Source organism: Patiria miniata, unplaced genomic scaffold (genome assembly GCF_015706575.1).
Source record: "Patiria miniata isolate m_02_andy unplaced genomic scaffold, ASM1570657v1 HiC_scaffold_26, whole genome shotgun sequence".
Lineage (NCBI taxonomy): Eukaryota > Metazoa > Echinodermata > Asteroidea > Valvatida > Asterinidae > Patiria > Patiria miniata.
Genome location: NW_024037065.1, coordinates 8,135,409 through 8,158,525, shown reverse-complemented (window position 1 = coordinate 8,158,525; position 23,117 = coordinate 8,135,409). Strand labels below are relative to the sequence as shown.

Here is a 23,117-nt window from a genome sequence, read left to right as displayed (position 1 = left end):
TATTATACTGCACAGCGTGTCTCAAAATACCCGCAACTTTTTTTTGCGAGGCTCTAGCGTCGGCCCGGAAACATGTACCGTCAGTATTTTTATACCATTTTAATGCTTGGAATCTTAACTTTATCCCTGGCGAGTATTGGTTTGGTATTTTAAAGAGTTTTAAAATTATTCATGTTCAAATAAAGGCATGTTGAAAACAAACTCAACCGATTTCAAGGAAAATTGATGATGCGGAACATCAGATGCAAACTCAAGTCAACAAGCTGTTGAAGTAACAAAAACACAAAAAAAGTTGATATATATTCAAAACACATTGAACTTGAAACGAAGAACAATGTTGTGAATTTATTTGATCATAAAGAAAAGGCAGCACCGAAAGTAAAAGGCAACAAGATCGTCACATCATGAACATGATGAAGCATTTCCATATTAGAAAAAATGCACATGATATTGATTTTCCTTGAAATCGGTTGAGTTTGTTTTGACATGTCTTTATTTGATCACGAATAATTTCAAAACCCTTTTGAAAATCAAACCAATACTTACCAGGAATAAATTTAAGATTCCAAGCTTTAAAGTGATATAAAAACAACGGCGGGACGTGTTTCCGCGGCGACGCTAGAGCCTCACAAACAAATGTTGCGGGTATTTTGGGACGAGCTGTAAATGCGCCTAGTCAGTTTCCCCTTGTTTATTTTAATAATGTGAACGTTTCAGTTTGATGTACTGTACGTGTACATACCCTGAATTTTTTTTTCCTCAAATGAGCATTTTAGTTAACAGTGAACAATAACATAAACCATCTGTCACCAACTAAAAGCCTTAGTGAATAAACAATGATGGTATACAAATGAGGTAATATACAGTGGGAACTGTTCAGATTTCAGATATCAGCAGAAAATCTCTCCTGATAAAATCTCAAGTGGTCCTGCCAAATTGATTTTTTCTGTTAACCAGATGGTCCTGCTTTATTAAAATCGCCAACTTTCTGGAGACAAATTTACTAATTATGCACCTGTTTGTATGGAGACCTGTACATGGTAAGTCCATACAAAATGCAAAATGTACATGGATATACAATTTGTATGCAAACGATATTCACAACAAGTATAAATGTTGCAAAGAGGAATGTATCATTTGGTCCAACTACAGAACAAATTTGTGCCGAGACTGCAACGAAACCTGGGAATCGTCTAGGTGCCTTCCCTAAATCCTCCATAATATCCACCATGATGGAGGAACCCAGTGGCACATTCTTTGAACTTAAATTTTCAAAAGGCTAAAAGTGTAAAGCCCCAGCCACACAATTACGGCTTGAAGCTACGGATCTCCACGGTTTGAAATTCGTGATAAACCCTGGGAGTACCGTATTCATCCTTAGTACCTCCGTGGTTATCCGTCATCTTCCTTGGGTATTCGTGGAGGGGCTACGGAAGTTTTAAACTGTTCAAAACTTGCGTGGTGAAACGTCATGAAAATCAATCCGTAGTACAACCATGGGATATCTGTAGGACAACCGTACTGATTCGTAGTGTTATTCGTGGCTATTCGTACATATTCTTGGAGATTCATAGCTCATTCATGGTAGAAATCTCTACGAATTTGGTATGAATGACCTACGGATATGCATGGATGCTCTAGGGTTCTGCTATTAAAGGTTGTACTACGGATATCCACGCTTTATTTGCAGGAAACCGTGGTGTATTTGTAGAGAAACCGTAGGACAGTCGAGGCTTTCCGTCCTAAAACTGTAGTGCATTCTTAGAAAGTCGATTTCTCCACGAATCTCGATGGTTCATCAAGATCGATTGATTCTTGGTAAACCGTGGATATTTGTAGCTCCAAACCGTAAACGTGTGACTGGGGCTTAAGGTACAGTAACAGTGGCTGGGATCTACATGTACATGTACCTTCATTAGTCCTCTCAAAAACCTACCAGTGGATTTTGAAGGGTCTGGGAGGGTTAGGGTATTAGGTCCTGATTCTCAAGTTGCCCATTCATATGGTCCATACTTGGACCTTTTCTGCAATGACACACCAGTTGGCGTGATCGTAGTAACTTCTCAAGATGTGGAGACTGTCTACGTGCTCCTCTATGAGGTCAGCTAGCTCGCCTTCCCGGAACACGTGGTAGTAGCGTAGATACAGCGAGGGGTCGTCCTTAGTGGTGGGAGAGGGCCGGACCTTGGGACTCGTAGGGTGAGGTTTGTCTTCGTCCAGAGGACCATTTGGAGTTGAACTGTCATCCGTGGAGGAGTTAAGATCCTGGCATTCCCCAGTGAGTGGTCCACTACTAGTCGGTTTGGATTCTGAGTTGTGGTCACTATCTGTTTCTGCTGGACTTGATTCTGTTGTTTTAGGGTGTTGATGTCTGTGGGAAGTGGTAGAGTTGGATTTTGGAACTGTGGAAGCACAGCCGTTGCACTGTGTCATATCTTGGGATAGGAGAACGTATTCAGCTAGCGTACTGTTGGACTTCAGTTCGCTATCTGATGAAACTGGACTCTCAGCGTGGACTTGACCATCAGTGACTGAGGCACCTGGATTGGTATGCTTGGATCCATTACAAACTTGTGATTTGCTGGGTTTCATGGACGGATTGTCAGGGAGTGCATGAGTTGAGGTTTTGCCTGTGTGGTCTCTGTCGCAGGCGTCCGGATTCGCCAACTCCACGGGGAAGGCAGTGAGACTGTCGTCAGAGGAGGAGACAGAGTCCAGGGAAGAGTCTCGCTCTCTACTGATGCTCCTGCGAGGGAGACTATGCGAGGGACGGGATTTGTGGTAGAGCTCGCCCTGAGCTGTCAGGCAGCTGATTCCTACGACGGGCTGTGCATTTGAATAGGGTTTCAGTTGGATAGAGGCCTTTGAGTTGAAGGTCTTGACGTCATAGTCAGAAGGCTGCACCCTGTTGGTGTCATTCTGGGTGTCACTTCTGTCCTCCGAGTCGCTGTTAAGTGGTTGAGCCTTGTCGCCATTTACCAACGCATGCCTGTTTACATCAACTTTTCGACTTCTGCTATTTCCCTGAGAGTAACCATTCTTCATGCCTCGGATATCACCATCACACCAAGAGTTCACAGCTTTATCTCTTTGACTGCATGGTGTGGGTTTTTCTTCTTCCCGAAATACTAGACTTTTACTGAATGTGGACATCTCCACCCCCTTACCTTGGAACTCCTTGACCGGTGGCTGTCTGTCCATGTCCAGGCTGTTTTGCCTGGATATTGCACGTAGTAACTGAGTGGCTGTGGAAGCCAGGCTCTCAATCAGGGATGTCTCCTCTACTGCTTCGCCCGTCTCTCTGGGTAGGTTCTCGTCAAACGAGAACATCCTCGGCAGCACTCGCTTTCTCTGGCCGGCAATCTCGCGGCCCGGTTTGCTAGATCCCAGATTCCTGGTTTTATTCATCCAGACCTCTCGGCAGGAGATGCCGTTCTCCTCCCGGCTGATGTTCAGGAAGACCTCGTCGACGGAGGCAGAACGGTTCGGGAGAAGCAACCTCTTGAAGTGGTTCTTCTCTGCATAGCTGTGTTGATCATTACTCTGATCGGACTGGGTCCTGAGGAGCCCCTTGCTGTGGTTGGCCCTTGCCTTGCCGGACCCATTCATGGACTCGGCAGAGTGCTGGTGAGGGATGAATGGTGCTCTTCCTTGATGTGAGGAGATGCCCTTCCCAGCAGAGTGCATCTTGGACTTCTGGTGGAGCTTTCTTCTGGAAGTTTCCTCGGTGGGAGAGCCGCTGCTCACAAAATGATGAGGTGCATATTTTCTTGAGTCTTCTGTAAGGAGAAAAGATATTTAAAACTTTGCTTTAGTTAATGGTTCTTTCTGGGGGGGGGGGGGGTGGGAACGAGCGAAGGCGTACCGATCACTGGTGCCTAGGGCCTACGGAACACTTAATCCGGCCCTAAGAATCCACTGCATTTGGTTTCATTTACATGTTGCAGGGTGCTCTCTATTCAGCTGTGCTGGATTGTTGCATTTAGCAGGGCATCTTACTTATGATAGTGTTAACTGTCAGTTTACTAGTACAGTCCTCACTCCAACATAATCAAACAAAACAAAACAGTTGGATTTTGAAGGGTTCGGGGTGGTTAGGGTTAAAATGACAATTTGTAGTTTTTGACCATCAAAGCTTGCCTTTGTTTTTCAGCTTTCTCGGTTGCAAGTGCCACGGGACCAACACATCTTGTGCATCAAACTGTGAAAAAAAGAGAAATTATCAGCAAATGCAAAGATTTCTGTTTGAAAAATTCCATTCAAGTGATTTAGAAGAACATTTTTTTTGCTCTGTTTTACATGGTACATGTAAATGAATGACAACAATTGCAGTACAGAGGAACCTTGAATTTAGTTGTACAATGTCAATATAAACTTGCGACTTTGTTGAACGGGACACTTGTTGGTGATCAGTAGTGTGCAAAACCGCCTGACTGCTGGTCTATTTCAGCCATAGAAAGCACTAGACCTGAAACTCACCAGACCTGGTCTTGGTCCAGTGAGTAATATATCAAGCTCTGCCTCAACACAGGGCTTGGATTTTACTGCATTTGACCTGGAAAGCCCATGCAAGAATATCAAATCCTTCCCAGTTGGGTCCCTTGGTAGAATGTGGAAAGGATGAGATGATGGAAATTACAGTTAGATGTGGAAGGAAACACCGAGAGAATGTCTGGAGAAAACCCACAGAATCAAGAGGTCCTTTCACACGTATCCAAAATCTCAGTGTTGGACCCGGGTCCAACACCGAGATTTTTCTGAAACCCTTTTCATATTAGCAAGAATCTAACCCGCCTTTTCCAAATTTCCGGGGTTCTACGCAAGTAAAATCCAATCCTGGTCTGGACCAGGGTTGAGAGGCTCTACCCAGGTAGAAAATCCAAAAAAAAACTACAGCCGACACATGTACACCCCGGCATGAACAGTTCGCCTTGTCTACCCATCATGCCCATGTTCGATGGGACCTGATTCCACTTATTAAAGGTAGAGTATACCATTTGCAGCTATCCAAAAAAAACCTGACAAAATTAATGCTGAAAAGCATTCTTGGTTTAAAGATAGTAATGGCACTTTAAACTCCCTGTGAAATTATTCTTTCTGGCATGCTGTCATTTTGAAGAAAACAATAAAAGAAGGTAATTTCCCAAGATGCATTTAAAGAGGCATTTTCGGAAATTTAAGTTAGTTTTTAATTCGGCGAAGCTGTGAATGGGTGCGCGCAAGCATTGACACGACGCACAAGCGCTTGCTATAATTTGTCGGTTCAGTGCGTGACATCGCGTAGCAATCGGCTGAATGAGAAGATGTCCTGGACGCTAATTCGGGCGCAATTCAAAACATGACTCGGCAACTTCTGAATTGAAATCCAGATCCTAGAATATTGTTTTCTCGGAATATACAGCATTTACCAAGCTAAAACTTCATCACGTTTTGTTTAATAAGCATCCTTCTTTAGATTATGAGCAATTTTGTTGCTTCAAATAAAAAAAAAAATGCACAAATGACAAATGACATACTCTTCCTGTAAAGGTTGATCCATGTTGATTTCAATATCGTTAGGGTAGACAATAGCGTGACAGTGGAGACAGGGGAAGAAAGAACTGATAAGCCTTTTTTATCCCTCAAAACCTCACAAACTATTACCTTTCTCAGCTTCTGTTCCATCGCCCAGACGTAGATCATGATCTGCCCGCCGGGCCGGCAGATCCTGGCCAGCTCCGTCAGGGCCTGGGCCCGGCGCTCCGTGGTGGCAAAGTGGTGGATGACCCCGATGGAGATGACCGCGTCAAAGCTGTCGTCGCGGTAGGGAAGACGGATGTTGTCGCAGACCATGGCCTCGTGGTCGGCGCGGTGGGCGATGCTGACCAGGCTGGAGCAGCAGTCCGAGCCCACCTTGTAGATCTGCTTGTTGATTCCCAGATACTTGCCATTACCGCACCCTACGTAGACAGACAATAAAGTGAACAAACCCAAATCCCACATTAACATTTAAGAATTTCTTTAAAGTTGATAAAATCTGACTTAAATCATTATTATCTCCAATCACATACCCAAAGTACAAGTTTGTCAGAAAATTATTTTCGTATATTTGTGGGCATTTCAAAAGTGTTAATTTTGCACTTCAAAATTAAACCGGAAAATCACGCCAAAATAAAATTTCTCTGGAACTTTGTAGCTGGTACGTAAACTCAAGATTTAAATGTTTAGAGCTTGATGAAATTTCACTTACTGTGAAATTTGAGGTACACAATGTAAGAGTTTTGCTATAGCAAGGCAAAACATCAAAGTGCATCATGTTAGGGGCCGCGCCACGTTACGGTACATCATCAATGTTGGCTTTATATTGAGGTGGAGGAGGAGTGCCCCTGCACCTCAGACCATACGAGCCTGATGGTGAGAAATTTAAAAAAAAAATTGGAAACCTACATGAACTTCAGTGGATGGGAAATTCTGATTCAGGAATTTTAATTTTTCAGCCAGTAGCCTTCCATTATATTTTCTGTATTTACGTGCACTGAACTGTACATCTTTTGAAAGCAGTGTTTCTTGTCTTATTTTTAAATGGTTAGTGACCAGCTGTGACTGGCCGGGAATAAAGGTGAGACTGGCCGGGTAAGGTCATTAATTCTAATAGTGACTGACCTGGTCTTTTATCGTTAAATAATTCAGGACTAAGCATGGGCCAAGGTCATAAACTATTTACATGGCACCCATGGCAAAAAATCAAACATATGCACCAAGTTCAGTTAAATCAAAACATAGCCTAATTAGACACCAAGTTTTTTTCAAATGCATTTGTGCATGGTCACAACACTCACAATATTGCCAACCAAAAGTGGGACATTAGAGATCTGAAACAAGATGAAAGCTGCGTGCTGTTAGTTTTCTCTTAAATTGTTGTGAGAAACTTAACTTGTTGGGAGAAACATCCCTTTAAGTGGAAAACAACATTGAAAAGACAATAGGCCAAATATTTTTCAGATTATAATGGTATTTTACATGGTGTCCACTTTCCACTGCTGCAATCTTCTGCAAGTATCAAACAAGGCAATTGTGGGCTTCTTGTACCCCGGTAGTCTTGTCAAGATCCATTTCTTGCAGAAAAAACTTGAAAAGTAGGTTTATTCACTAATAAAGTGGCCACCGTAACTAACGTATAAGTTGACGCCGTAACTAACGTTACATTTCGAGAATGATTTTCATTCAGCTGATTGTTGCTACATAAGTACGTGATGTCACACACTGAACTGACAATTCTCGCAAATTATAATAACAGCAACCACATCCGCGTTGTGTCAACATGCTGCCAGAGGAAATTTCCAAAAGTGTGTCACTTGACACATCTTTGGAAATGACATCTTTGGAAATGACAGTCTTTTATTGCTTTCTTCAAAATGACAGCATGCCAGAAGGAACAATTTCACAGGGAGTGAAGTGCGTGTCTTTAAACCAAGAAAAGCTTTTTAACAGTAATTTGTTTGGTTTGCAAATGGTGTACCCCACCTTTAAAGGGTTCAATGCTACTGGCACAAAAATTGCCATGCACTAAAACGTGTGATACTGCGATGCGGTGTAACTGAATAACACCACAAATTTAATTTGCTGGCCAAACAGATGCAATTCTTTCTTCATGAATTTTGGTCAGACAGTTGTTTTTTTTTTTTTTGCCCCGGGCATACCAAAGTCGAATATTTATGGGGAGTGAGCATGGTCAGCCAGCCAGCACAAACAAATGCTGTGTGTGTTTGTCTGGGTCAGGGCAGAATTCTTCAAACTTGAGCGTGTTTGTTAATGAAATCGTTCATCCAGATGAGCTGATTTTTTTGTAATGGGCATACCGGTAGATGCAGGAACAGTGAATGCAGTGTTAATGCTTTTAAAAATTATTCAAGCTTCACTTGAACAGTGGTGAACAAGGCTGCTGCATATATACATACAAGATCTGCCATATGTACTGCACAATGAATACATGTACATGGAAATTGGAGACATTAATGAGCAACGCAAATTATTAAAATCTGCTTTCTAAAACAAAACAAAAACCCCACAAAAAATGGGCAATTCCACAGAATTATAAACTTCATTGCCAAACTTAAAAAAATCCAAATGCCACAAATGAAAAATGTATCATTTTGAAACTTAGGCCTATTATCTGTATTTTATTGAAATAAAGTTTTCTCCTGCCAATGTTCAACAGTTTAGCTGTTACTTTTAACTGAAAAATTAGGCCTAATAAGTACACACAAATTTCACTTTGTCTGAGTAAGTAAGTCTGACACCATAGTGTTCTTGAGCCGATCTCTACTACCGCAAAAAAAGTTGCATAAATGACTTCTTTTTTAAGTCATTAGTAACTACGCGCATCAGATATGTCTTATTAGAGTTAAAATCCACTTTACGATTTTAAGTAATTAAATGCACACCGTTGAATTGTCCAAAATGTATGTCCAACACCATGCAACTGCTGGAAAACTTACAAACCTAAAAAATCCTGTGTTATTTTGAGAGATGAATCAACTGGACAACACAACCAGGACAGGAATAAACAGGTTTAACTGTTTACCTTTTTGGTGGTAATCTGTAATAATAATAATAATAATAATAACAACAGGTTCTTATAGCGCTTTTAACTAAGATCAAAGCGCTTTACATCATTATTACCCCTAATCATTGGGCCAATTAAACATTCCATATACATCATCTCAGCTCCCTGGGGAGTATACAGCTGGATGCTGCCTGTTAGGCACAAGGAAGCTAATTCAATCACAATAACCATCACTGCCCGCAAATACAATGTAGGTACCCATTTACTCCTGGGTAGAGAGAAGCAATGAGTGACAAAGTGCCTTGCCCAAGGGCACACGCACCATGACCCCGCCAGGACTCGAACCCACAACCTGCGGCTTCACCCGCAGACCACGAATCAGTGCCCTTAACCACGAGGCCACAGCACTCCACAAAATCTGTACATTTTGTATGTAGGCCCATATATGTCCAGTACTCTTGGCTTTGGGCAGATGGTATTGTGCAGTTGTTGTCGTCAAAGATGAAGTACATACCCAGGAAATAAACGTCAAATGTGACACCTTTTCTGAGGAGAACACCGTTTACCCAAATCATGTTTTTAATTAGGCTTTCATTAAAAAGTTTTAGAGAGATGTGGTCCCGAACCGATTGAAACAATGCGACATTTCATGGTTTATTTTAAATCTAAAGATATTGTGCTCGGCATTAACATGGTTATGTAGTTATCACTTATCAGAATTCAACAATAAAGGCAAAAAGCGTAGGATCATGAATATTCAAAAATATAATTAGCTGGCTTGACTGACTTCGACACCAGATCGGGTGCAGAGCCAAATCTGAAAGCCGCCAGGCGCAGGGGTCTTTGATGACAAGTGTTCATGGTATTCCCACCTGTGCAGGCCGTTATCAGGCGTCTAATCAGGCGTTTGGCCGAGTCGTTAATCCTTGTGTGTAGGATCGGTGTTAAAATGCAGTGCGAATCAATAGCTATCACACTAGCAGACTGTCGATGAAAAAAACAAATCATTAAAACCTTGACGCTTGTAAACGTTATTACCAGTAGTAACACTTGTGATAATGTCTGCCACAATAGTACTTCGCGAGTATTAATCAAATAACACAAGACTCATTAAAACTAATCACCAGAAACGAAAGTGCAGACCAGTGCTATGCAGTTATGTAATGTATGCAAGTATGTACACTGAATACATACATGTAGATCTACATTGTATACACATGTACAGTCTGGCATCTGCCATACGTCTACATGTGTGCGTACTATTAAAAAAATAATGATACATAACTACATTGTATGGATTGCTTTCCACGAAAGGAAAAAAAAACTCATTTTTCCTTGAAGGTGAACAAATCTGATAAGCCAGGACGGATTCAATCACAGACTCAATCAGCACAAGCAACTCAAACGAGAAAAATCACTTACATTGTGGGGGGGGGGGGGATATCACTGCAAATACACAGGGACAACGAGAGAGACCTAGTACGTGTACATGCATGTAGACTGGGTTCCGTTTCTTGCGTAAACAGATACGACAAAATCACACGCACGCATGCAAGGAGGCCCTACATGTATACCCACCCCCCCCAACCCTTTTCCCTGAAGGGGGAAAACAGATCTGCCGGAAATGAGGTATCATCTAATGACGAGGGCAGCAGCGAAAGCTTACGAACGGCGCAGAGATACAGGATGCAGTTGCTGTGACAACGATTAATTATCTCGTCTGCGGCCCAAGGTGTTTGGAAGCATCCCAAGGATGCTGAGAAGAAAATTACGTACCGGCGATGTTGTCTCTTGCTCCCCTGCTAAGAACAAATTGATTTTTTTTCTTCCCTTCTTATTAGGTTTCTAGGGTCGGTTAGTACACATCTTGCTTTCAGGATTCATTAAAGCCTTCGCCTCGTAGGGTTTCAGATTAAAGCCTTGGCGGGGGCGAGCCGGATGACTGTAATAACCTGTTTACTATAACGTAGAACTGAGCGAATTAATAATAATACATGGTAAGGAAAAACATTTTGGTCATGTACTTTTTATTAAAGGGTGCATGTAACTCCAACGTGTATGTGTACCTGTGCCACGCACCAATTGCTCTTTGCATACATGTACCGGTACATGTACGTGTTCTACATAACCCCCGAGGACCGACACACAAAGGGAGAACAACAGATCCTTTCAGTCCTCGGGAGTTGGGTCTTTTGTTTGAAATGGTCCTCTGTAGTAAGTTTGAGTGCTTAGTCTATGGGAGAGTGTTATATTACAGGGACAAAGGGAAACACAAAGCATTGTCCTCGAGAATATAGTAAAACAAGAGTGTCTGTACACATACCGGGTATGTTTGTACAACACGAGTATATTAACTAAGCACCGTTGATATCAGAATTTTCAATAATTATTATCAGAAATCCAATATCGAGAATATTCAATATCGATTATCCCATGTAAAGTTAAAGACCATAATGACACTTTGAGTTAAAAAAAAAACCCCAAAAACCAGAAAAAACCTGAAGTCCCAATTTTCCACTGTTTTTTTTGGAGCATATTGCTCAAACTTCTTAAAACAAATCTCAGCACTGACAGTTCGTCAAGAACTGGCGGTTTCTTTTGAGGTTTTACTTAAGGGGAGAATGTGAATTCCAGCGAAGGCAGCGCACAAAGCGATGCCGCTTGGCATTTCGCGATGTGTTTATTTTGAGTCACAAGCACAAGTTGCCGCCGAGGTTTATTCTATTACGTTAAACACAAAGTAAAACTAAAAGCACAAAAGGGAGATTCATTTTGACGATAATCTGACATATTTTCAATATCATTCCTCAGTATTGAAAATTTAGATATTTCGATATGACTAAAAAATTGCTAGAAGTGATTTTTCCTCACAGGAAATTTCTAAGGGAAAAACTGCCATTAAGGTGAAATTGTTATGAGATTGAACATTGTACATGTTGTACTGGTACATGTATGCATACATTTGTGTAATGTACATTTACAGCTGATTTCAAGCATTACAATGTTCAATTCCTGTGGAAAACTGCAACGTACATTTCGAATGACAACATTTTTGTGCTGTTCAATATTTTGTAACTAAACACGGCCCACTTCCTCGGAAAGCAATTTCCCACAAAACCGCTGAAATGAGCACCTAGAATCCAACCCCTAGGGGAGAAGACAGGCTTTATGAAATACAAGGTCCTCTCGGTGTCGGTTATATTTGTGTATTAACACGGACAGAGCAGAAATCCAATAAAGTTGAAGCACGCTACCCCCCTCTCCACCCCCCCCCCCCCCCACTCTCCCCAAATGATTCTAAGAAGTGCAAACCGCTGAAGAGGATTTAGAATGATGACAGAAAAGAGTCTTCTGCTCCGATGAGATTTCCGATGGCCAAGTTATGTAGGCCTATGAAAAGCTTCTTTGAGACGTTATCATCAGCCTAGATTTTGCAGCATTTGGACACAAGGATGTTGAAAGAGGAAGCGCCCGACTGAATGAGCTCCTGTAATTGAGAAGGAAATCCGACGCCGCGACTTCTTGAAATGATAATAAACGTATTATACTAGTTAGAGTGCAGGAAACGATCTTTTTTTTCCCGGAGCTTTTCAAAATAAATCTCAGACTTTTTAAGGCCTTTTTGAAAAGCAGCTTCCGCATTGTCACATCTTTATGTTGAAACTGTAACCTTATATTATGGTCGAATGGATACAGTAATTCATTGTGTATGGACCATTCTGAGTGTGTTATTCACCGAGGCCTTCTTCAGCATTGTGCTGGCCATTGTACAAAGCAACTTCCTCATGAGGGATTACCTGGAACAACAGCTGACACAATGCTTACGCCATTGAAAGGGGCCGTGAGTGTACAGTGATAGCGTGCTGGGAATGGTCTATGTACTCTGTGTTTGTGAAGCTTTGATTTTTCTGTAAGGCAAAAACAATGTTTGATGTGATATCATTTGGAGAAAAACAAGTCCAGGCAATCACTTAATACCTACTCAAGCTTGGTGATTTTTTTGTATTGTTTAAAAATCTTCTTTTTTTAAAATATCGGATTTATTTGATTTTAATCAGATTTTAAAAATTTAAATCAACGTGATTTAAATCAGGCAACCCTGTTGATACTACATGTAAACAAATCCAGGCAATTGCTCGATACTCCATGATGTATGTAAGTTGTCTTCTAGAGGTTCCAATGTGTTCCAGTCAAACACATTGTATATATTGGTCTTACAAGACACATACATTATTATGAGACTGAATGAAAATCTGCATGAACTCCTAGAATTACAGAGCTACATACATGTACATGTACGTACATTTGTACATGTACCGGTACGCCTATGTGCTACTTTTAAAGGAGCACTTTTGAGAGAATGTGCCATTGATCTCCTGTTCAGTGGAGGATTTTTGAGGATGCAGGAAGGTTTCTAACAAAACATGCACAAAGAGAGGAAGGGTCAGTGATTGGGATTCCATGCACACGCACACTGTACATTGTACCTTCTCAACGTTTAAAGGGACACTAGGTCCCGGAACAGCCCAATTGGGCTACAAAACGTGCTTTGAACGAGATGATGATAATCGGAAATAACATTTAAAAGTAGGATATAAATATCCTCACAACTATCCTTTCAAACTGGGCGTTTTTGTGTTATTCCTGTATTATGCATGCGAATTTCGGGGTCCACTTTTGCGACCCCATAAAATTCGAGCTGTTTGGATGCTAGTTGTGATTTCATTCGTATGCGTAAAGTGTTCGCCTTTTGCGGACGTTGAAGAAACCACAATTTTTTGCATTGGTGATTGGTCACCGCGCGCTGTTCCCGAGACACACAACGCGTAGCGTACATGAGAACGACACGAAAAAACGTATTCGTACTCTGTCATGTCCGATGTAAACAAGCAGGTTTTTTCTCGGGAACGGTAAGACATTAGGTTGGTTTCCTTTCAACCAGATGTTTGAAATAGGCTAACAATCCAAAACACAACATTTTCGGGATTTCAGGACCTAGTGCCCCTTTAACATGGGAAAGTTGAATGAGACCACAGGGAGGGACATTTGAAGGCATTTGCGACTGCGCCTGGGCCCATTTTCATGGCGCTGCTTAGCACAGAAATTTGCTTAGCACAAAAAAATTCTGGCTTATAAAAGCAGGTTATCAGCCAAATTCCATGTGATTTTCATGCTTAGCAAACAACAGCTGAATACTAATCACGAGCAATATACGTGCACTTGTTTTTGGCTGGTAACCTGCTTTTATAAGCAAGATTGTGTTGTGCTAAGGGAATTTTATTGCTTAGCAGCCGTGAAATTAGCACCTGATGCTCACAAAAGATGTTACAGTTTTGTGCACTTTCAGAATAAAATACAAGTAAGTTGTGCGTACTTCACACCAGTATGCGCACACCGTGTGTCCCACTCTCGACAGTGGTCCAAAGCATCATCCATTATTCACACGTGGGGCCCATTGGGTTAATCCCAATGTTCCTGATCACTTGAAAATGGTTTGCAGGTTGTGTTACTTACCGACATCGGCCACGATGCTGCCCGGCTCCAAGCTCAGCAGGAACTCCTTCACCCGGGGCCAGGCCTTGTACCGCGCGTCGCTGAAGTGCGGGGCGATCCGCTCGTAGACATCGTGCACGTGCTGCTTCTCCAACGCGACGGACTGAGTCTGGCGATCCATGGGGAGGGGGTGAGGGGAAGGGGCCAAGGGGAGACCTCCCTAGGGCGCTAAGGCCAGGCTGATCGGCACTCCGCGCTCACTCATCCATGCAGTGGTGAGGACACAGTACCCTCAGGCATCTGTGAGAAGAAATGCTGGCAGTGCATGGGTGGACTGGAGCTGTAAAATCGAGAGATAGAAGAGATGCAGTTTAACAACTTAGAGCCTGTCTCACAGTGTTGGACCAGGGTCCAAAGGCGACTTCTGGAACTCCTTTCACGCTAGAAAGAATCCAACCTGGGCCCAATTTCACAGCGCTGCTAGGCACACAATTTTCTGCTAACAGAGCCTCCGTCTATTTCATGGAGACCATAAGCAAAAGCACAGCAAAAGCACAGCAAAAGGTACGCTTACTTGCTTAACTTAATGACGTACATGTAACAACAGAAATCTCCATGCACGCGCGACCGTTAGCACATCCACGCCGTGAAATATATGCTTAAGGTTAAGCACAACTTTTCTGCTTAAGCTGCGCCGTGAAATTGGGCACAGGCTTCTACAAGAGTCCAGCATTCTACATGAAACCCTGGTTGTTAAGAGGCTCTACCCGGGTAGAAAATGCAAAATCTATGCTGATTCTTGCACACACCGGTGTAAGTGTGGATGGTACCGGCATGCCTTGCCTAAGTACCCGTGTTCCAAGGGACCCTGTTCTGCTGATGATGGATCGGTGTTGATTTTAACACGGGTAGGTAAGATGATCGTTTGCATACACCTTTTCTGAACACACAGAGATCTCCAACAGAGTGAGGAGACAAAACATCCTCTTCTTTTTTAAGCAAAGTAACTCAACAATGAGTCACTGTACATGTACGATAATTTACTATGTGATTGTACTTAAATTTCTGTCACACAAATACACTCTACCGTATGTCCACAGCTGGAAGCATTCAAGATCATTTATTCCGGTGTGTATGTTGTTTGTCTGCCTGAACCTCTGGTGATCGATAAAAGGAGTGCTCTGCATGTACTTATACAAGGATGAAGAGAATCCAGTCTTCATTGAATTGTAAATAAGCTACTTTGTAAAACTGCATGCTAATCCATGCACAGTATAAATTTCTAGTCTAGGGTCCTGTGGTACTGATCCTAGATGGATTATCATGTTTATATCTGCACCCAAAAATGAATGCTGTTTATTTGAAAGCACTTTATACAGGACTCTTACATAGAGGGTGAGATTTGGGGAAAATGAAAATTCCATGAAATAATTGGCAGAGGGCTTGAGGTTTTGCAGAGGGCTCAGTCAGAGCATGCAGCATAGGGTCTATTCGTATTTTGTGCCTAAAAGGCAACCTTTAAAATACCCATTTCTTTTGGTTGCACACCAGGACCCAAGTTCATGACGCTGCTTAACAGTAAGCAGAAAAGTTGTGCTTAGCAGAAAATCATGCTGCTTAAGCACTATTTCATGGCATGGATATGCTAATGGTTGCGTGTGCATGGAGATTTCTATTGTTACGTCACTGATTTAAGCAACTTTTTCCTCTGGGGTTAAGCATGCTTTTGCTTACTTACTGCTTACGGTCTCTATAATAAACAGAGGCTCAGTAAGCAAAAAATCTGCCCCAGACTGCCTACACCGGCCATATCATGATCAGCTGCATGCCCTCAAAATTCCTGCTATTAGAGCATGTTGTGGGCCATGGGCTTCAGGACTACTTTTAGGGGTGATCATCTTTGGATGTAACTTTTGGCCAAAAGTCACTGGATTACCCCCCCCCCCCCAAAAAAAAATTGAAGTGAACAGAAAGTGAAAGATGATGAAATACGCTTTAATTTGATGTACATTTGTGTGTCTCAAACACCTTGGAGAGTTTTTGAGTATTTTTGTCTTGAATTTTGGAAGTGGGCATATTTATCACTGGGCTATATGGCAGTTTATTTACTAGTCTGCAACCTTTTCTTTTATAACACCTCACCCACAGATTCTGTGTCTTGATTGGCCAAGAGCGAGTCACATGATACTTTCTATTTTTCCTATCTTTCTGTGCACGGCCAAAAGAACTATACCCGTAGCAACCAAAGTACTATACCATTACCAACCAAAGTACTATATCCACGGCGCGGTATTTGTGTGCAAATGCATGCTGGTGTGTGTGTTGCGCATTGCGCGTAGCACATTTTGTTCCAAAGAAAGCGCGCCGCAGAGTTGGGTTCAAACATTTCGTGAAGGGGTAGTTTGGAATAGAGAAATACATTTTCCACCAATTTTGTATTGAAATTAAAGTTTATTTCAACTGTGTTTAGATTTAAATAATTTAAAATATTAAAACCAAGCAGAATCTGTGGGTGAAGTGTTATAAAACAAATATTGAATGCTTTATCTCGTGGTGAGGTAAAACTAGCCTCCCTCGGTGATCCATGGAGCATTCTATTTTCCCTCGGCGATGGATCACCTCGTAAGGCTAGTTTTTACTACACCACTCAAAGCATTCAGTATTTGTATACTATATAATCTTTTTATAGGTAAAAACATCTTTGAAGTAATCCTCAGAAATCCCGGATTTCAAAACTGATTCTTTAAAAGTCAGTAAAAATCCTGACAAAAATATCATGAAATCAGGAAAAATCTGGCAAAATCTCTGCTATTTAGAGCTACATGTACATTACTGTATACAACAAGGATACATTATGTACACCTGCCATCACTGAATTTTCAATTGGCACTTTTTCAAATTAAAAACAGTACATTTCCTCAGACAGTACAACAAAAGCCACATAATGAATGACGCTCATGCACCACCGCACTTTAATTCTGAATGCAGGATGCGTAGACCAGCGCACACGTGTTGTGACATACAATGTAATGCTTTCAGTCTTTGTTAACAACAGCAGCTGTTGCGGACGGCTGCAGAGGTGCAGATGAAGCATATTGATCTAAAGACAACAAATCTTCTCACTGCAAATCGGCTGTGGAAGTTTTGCATCCAGACGATTTTGAGGAAAAGATGCTGGAGAAATTTGGCATTAGTTTTGAAATCATCACATAAACAATGTATCCAAAAAAACTGGTAATGTTGGAGAACAGTAAAGTACAGAGTACATAGAGTCATTAGTTACAGCATTGATCCTGTTTTCTTTTCTCTCATCTCTGGAATATTTCTAGAATCACATTTACAATCAGCTGGAAAAGAATTTCAATTTGGTATCTGATGACAGAAATGTGATCGCTGTTTGTCTTATTAATTGTATAGAGTACCGAAGTGCGCCGCGTATTCTGTTCCGCGCGCAAAGCTTAAATGTGTGAAGACGTCAGCGCGCGAACCAGAGTGAACTAGAACAATGACAGCCGACGTCACACTTCGGTACTCTATACTATCTGTCCTCATTATTCTGTGCTCTGTCCTTCATTTTTCTTGGAGAAATTGAGAGGCTTTTGGCAAGAAACCTACAACTTCAGTAGTAAATAAAGATTAATTGTGTTCCAACAACAAATCTGACAACAGTACTGTACAAAATGCAGTTAATGGCAAGTAGGAACATAGGCATTTACCAGGAAACACTACTGATTTAAATTAATAAGAAAACTCTCGCTCAAAGTAAAGATACATGTACCGTTAGGGATGGTACCAAATACCCTGTGAAATTACTCCCCTGAAATGGTATTGTAAAAGCAAAGTAAAAGCATTAATTAAGCGAAGAGTTTGAAGTTATATCAGGATGGAGGGATGATTTTTAAAAGCCGAAGCCGAAGATAAAAAAAAAATGATAAGTTGAAACAAATTAATAAGTTGAAAACAATTCACATATAAAAAAAACCACATCAGAACACTCTCATAACAGTCATGTAACCATGATAACTGGCACTTATCATAACCTTTATTTCAACACCGTCTGCTTCCAATGTTAAAACAACATGCATTATAATGTCACTTAGTTATAGTCTCGCCCTGCCTTCTACTTGGCTACCCACAGACTTATGGGATTATTTCCATGATACTACAAGGTTTCATCTTACTGAAATATCATGTACCAGTACCTTTTATGTGATCTGTGGACATAATTTTTAAACGGTGTTTGTGTTCAAAATTCCATAACTGAAAAAGTACATGAGTGGTTTGAATGATTCTTGTACTAAAGGAAAGATTATTAATCGGGCTTTCATATCTGAAAAGCGCTGCATGCAGACCTTCTTTACAAAATAGGGGTGAATCATTTGGGTTTCCTTTTTTTTTTTACTCACCCGGTATACAACCAACCTTTTGTAAACACACTCTTTTTAAAGAGTAATACAATTTGTACACTGTACTGTACTATACACTATAGTATGCATGTATTGTATTGTTTATTGTATTGTTTATCGTATTGTTTATTGTATTGTGTACCTGTAGGCCTATGTCTGGTTCTGGCCATTCAAAGATTGGAGGTCGATTTCAAGTGAATTCAGGCCCCAGTGTAGTTTGATTGACAATTGGGCGATTGGGTACAACTTAAATATAAAGAAATCCAAGGTCTCGACCTAGACGAGGCTAACAAAAGAAAAAAAGGTGCCATCCCAGGCCTAGATCCTTACTCTTAACCCTAATTCCCTAGGCTTTTTTGCTAGGATGTAGCCTCAATCCTGCAAATCCTCTAATTGGCCTCATGGAAAAATAGAATAGCCTCAATCCTGCAAATTCCTCCATTATTTCTAGTCAGGTGGCTTAGGCCTAATTTTTGACAAGATCGTGACCGACTGGTCCAAAGCACCAAACTTGGCAGATATATTGTTATAGCCTTAGAGAAGATATTTAGAAGGGGTGACACCTGAAATTCTTTCGGGAAGGGTGCCTAATTTGCATAAATCATTTATCCCTTCCGTGTAATATATTTACTCCCATATTTGAGTATATTTTTAATTATTTTATTTTTTGAAAAGTATATTTTGGTGATTCCACTTACACATCCTTACTTCACTAACATTTTCTAAAGCATTTAAGACTGACTGAATAATTATGAGGACAAAGTAACTATCCAAAATGGCTACTATTATACCACAAAAGTTGCCCGCATTTATCTTGTCTCCAGATATCATCAAGTTGTCTTACCAAACCTTAGTATTGATGAGCTTCAAATTCACCAAGTTGCTTACTGGCACAGTAACTCGATTAAAACTTCATGGAAAATCATGTGAACAATGATAAAATTGTGATATTTAACCCAGAAAACAAAAACGATCAAGTCCCTCACGTTAGGCAGGCTTCGCCTAATGTTTAGCCCTATTTACGGACACCTCATTTCCCCTCTCTTTGTTTTTGTGGGCTAAATATCAAGATGATATAATTTTTCACATGATTTCCCATTTATTTTTGTTGGGGTAACTGTGCCAGTAAGTATCTTTGTGAATTTGAAGCTCATCAATACTGAGGTTTGGCAAGACTACTTGGTGATATAAGAGGGAAAAGGAAATGCGCGCAACTTTTGGGTATAATGGCAGCCATTTTGGATCTTTATTATGTCCTCAAAATCTTCAAGTCTCTGATATGCTTTAAAAAATGTTATTTAAGTAAGGATATGTAAGTAAAATCCCCAAAATATACTTTTCAAAAAATAAAAAAATTAACATCTAACCAAATATGGGAATAAATATATTACACGGCAGGGATTAACGCTTTATGCAAATTAGGCACCCTTCCCAAATGAATTTCTGGTGTCACCCCTTCTAAATATCTTCTCTGGGGCCATAAGAATATATCTGCCAAGTTTAGTGCTTTGGACCAATCGGTCACGATTCCAACCGTATGCAACCTGACTATTCTTGAATATGGTCCGTGGAGGGGTGACCACTGCCTGAATCCTGCAAAATCCTGCGGCAGTGACTGTCAATCTGTTGAGGCTTGGCCAGTGACATCCTGGAGCAGTACGGAGGATTTCAAGCATAATCCAGGCCTATATTTATGCATGGCTGAGCAAAAACAACACAAGATCCGGCCCAAGACTGGACAAAGTGCATCCTACGAAATCAGTAAACGCACTTTTGCCACGCAACCTCAATCCTCCAAATTCCTGGCAAAGAGGATTTTGAAGGATTCAGGGCGGTTAGGGTTGAATGGTTTGGGATTCTTGCTTAAAGCTATAGTCCATCATTTGCAGCCATCCGAAAAAGTAACTGGCATATTATTGTTGAAAAACAAACTTGGTTGAAAGATAGTAAGTAGACTAAACTCCCTGTGAAATTAATCTTTCTGGCAAGCCATCATTTTGAAGTAATCAACGAAAGAAGGCCTCTCCAACGGTGCGTCTTAAGACGCACCGTAGGAAAATTTAAATTAGTAGTTCGTTTTGTTATTCGGCGCAGCGCGCGCAAGCATTTGCACGACGCACAGGTCCACGCAGTTGCTATAATTCGTCGGATCAGTGTGCGACATCGCGTATAGCTGCAATTCAAAAAAATTCAAAACATGATTCATCAACTTTTGATTTGAAATCGAGATCCTAGAATGCTGTTTTTCTCGGAATATACAGCTGAAGCTGAGCTGAAACTTCATCAGGTTAGTTGTTCAGTATCCTTCATTAGATTTTGAACACTTTTGTTGCTTCAAACGAACAAAATGCACAAATTACAAATGATGGACTATATATCTTTAAAATGGACCTTTGTACATTTACAATGTATCTAGATCTGAACCCACATGTATCCGTATGAATAATGAAATAGTACATACATACAAACTTGTACTTGTAAGCACACTGTGCTGTGTGTAGTGAATACCTACTGCAGTATCGTTTTGTATTGTTGTGGTTGAAGGGTAATTTGTAAAGTCACACTCCAGTGGTTTCACATGTTTGGTGGATGATATGGGCAACTGTTAGTGCTGTCCAATAAAAAAATGGACTTTCAAGGTTCAAAACAAAATCCTTGCAAAATGGGTTTACTCAACAAATACCACTTTTTGTTGACATTTACAGAGCACAATGGATAAGGACGACACATGTGTACTTTGTCAACGGTCTAGGCCAGACAGCCTGACTAGGTTGGTGTACTTGTTCATCTGGTCTTGGCCCTCACGGCCATATGGTTGCTAACACAAAGCCTCTGTCGTCGTTAATCAAAGCTAACCGTGTGACCCCTGAGAAGGGGTGTTGGTGCAGTATTCATCAAGACAAGACAAGATAGAGCTCTACTTTTTCGCGATAAATAATATTTTCCTTTTTCGAGCTTGGTGCCTTTGCATGTGATATTTTTTTAAATATTTTTTTCCGAAATAATTGTATCCGAAATTGTGTTCTTTTCATGGAAAAAAAGATAGATTTTTCAGAACTGGTCTGACCTCCCCATGCCTTTTAAGTTACTGATTTTCAGCGTGGGTCACGTGTGCCCCCCGAGGCTATTGCGCAATCACGATTTCAAGCAAGATGGCGGTATCCCCGAAACGGCTTACGGAATAATAATGTTTACACTTTGGATATCACAATTTTACAAAGGAAACAAGGAGCAATTAAGGAATACCCTGAATTTCCTAAGTTTTGGGAGTAACCTATGGCTGTTCTAACCGACTCACACATGCTCACTATGGACGAATCCACGAATACTGGCATAAATCATAACAAACACGTCGATTATGCCTATATTGGACGAAAACTCTCTTTGGTTTGCTTTAGGCCTACAATTAGAGTGACACAGTGGCTATCGTTTAATATGACGGTCGTCAGTCGACCGTCTGGTTTCCTGACCTGATAATAATCAATGTCAGGATCTTCGTCTCTTGTAACCAAGAAAAACAATAGGCCTACTTCAATGAAAAACAAAATTTGATACAGAAAATATAGGCCTATTGTATAAGATCTTTCTTGAACAAAAAAGACAAAAAAGTTGACAAAGTGCAGATTTGATTCCGGGACCTTCTGCATGGTAGTCACACATTACGTTTAACCAATCAAAATACCAAATCAAAGCAGCCTGCTTGGAAGGGCAGTTATATTAAGTTATAAATATGAATTATGAATGATATACACGTTTCTTTGCAATCGTGTTTGTACTTTGTAGTGCCGTAAAAATTGGCAGTTGAAAATGGCATGAATGGTGTTACATTACAGCTGCCTAACGATAGCGGCTACGTAAATAAAAATGTAAGTCATAGGCCAACATTATTAAACATACAGTAACGATGTTCAACGCAAGTTTGGACCACACGCAAATTTATTGTCCTAAGCAAGCGCAGTCAGTGTTGACAAAAATGACATACATGACCTAAGATAATGTACTCTTGAACAGAAGGAATAATGACAATAAATTTGCGCAAGTTCCAAATCTGCGCCGAACAAGGCCAGGGCTCAACTAGACCCGTGAACGTGGCGTTGTACAAGCCACGTTCAAGGGTCAAGGGCTCAACATGCTCAACTTGAGTCTTGAGATTGAGTGACCTCACTCACTCACTCAACCATCGCATCGACATCGTTTCGTACCTTTATTGTGAATGAAAGTTGCTCTATGGTTGAACTATGTTGAACTCATCAGTCAGTCAGCAACGCCATCAGCAGTCTCGGTGTTTTTTGTCATCACTGAAGTGACACCGACAGAAAAGTGAGCGGTGGCACAAAAGGCAGGTCGAACGAGCGGCCCGCCAGCGAGTAACCCGGCCCACAACACGTACAAACAACGCGCAGACGACTTCTGCCAAATTTAACAATAAAGCACACACAAAAAATCCCCTCAATAATAAACTTGTACGCAATCATTTTAGTATTATGTTTCGGAAAATGAACCCCACTTCACACAACGGAAAACTCAGTTTACGTCATTGCCGTGATAGTAAAAGACTGACACAAGTTTATGCAAGGAACCTGTGAAAAAAATTCTGGTCAGGTTTCCACATTTTGTTTTTCGTTGTTTTCTACTTGAATACGTCTGGGTTACAAAAGTCATAATGCATTATA

The 23,117-nt window shown here is 40.9% G+C and overlaps 1 protein-coding gene across 1 annotated transcript; it reads right to left on the bottom strand.

Annotated features, from left to right (window-relative positions):
• Positions 1-551: 551 nt before the first annotated feature.
• On the bottom strand, positions 552-23,035 carry LOC119733804. Its single transcript, XM_038207174.1, has 5 exons — positions 22,647-23,035; positions 14,060-14,378; positions 5,644-5,939; positions 4,141-4,201; positions 552-3,779 (listed from the first exon to the last, which is right to left on the bottom strand). Exons 2-5 carry the CDS (start codon positions 14,217-14,219, stop codon positions 1,999-2,001), a joined length of 2,298 nt encoding a protein of 765 aa, XP_038063102.1. The 5' UTR covers positions 14,220-14,378; positions 22,647-23,035; the 3' UTR covers positions 552-1,998.
• Between the last annotated feature and the right edge of the window lie 82 nt (positions 23,036-23,117).

What these genes read in the sequence shown, in the direction of transcription:
- LOC119733804 (XM_038207174.1), bottom strand. Translation starts at nt 14,219, where the DNA reads ATGGATCGCCAGACTCAGTCCGTCGCGTTGGAGAAGCAGCACGTGCAC. An exon ending in CAGCATCGTGGCCGATGTCG is followed by an intron (nt 5,940 to 14,059) that starts GTAAGTAACACA and finishes CTGTCTACGTAG; the next exon opens with GGTGCGGTAATGGCAAGTAT. An exon ending in GAGAAAGCTGAAAAACAAAG is followed by an intron (nt 3,780 to 4,140) that starts GCAAGCTTTGAT and finishes TTCTCCTTACAG; the next exon opens with AAGACTCAAGAAAATATGCA.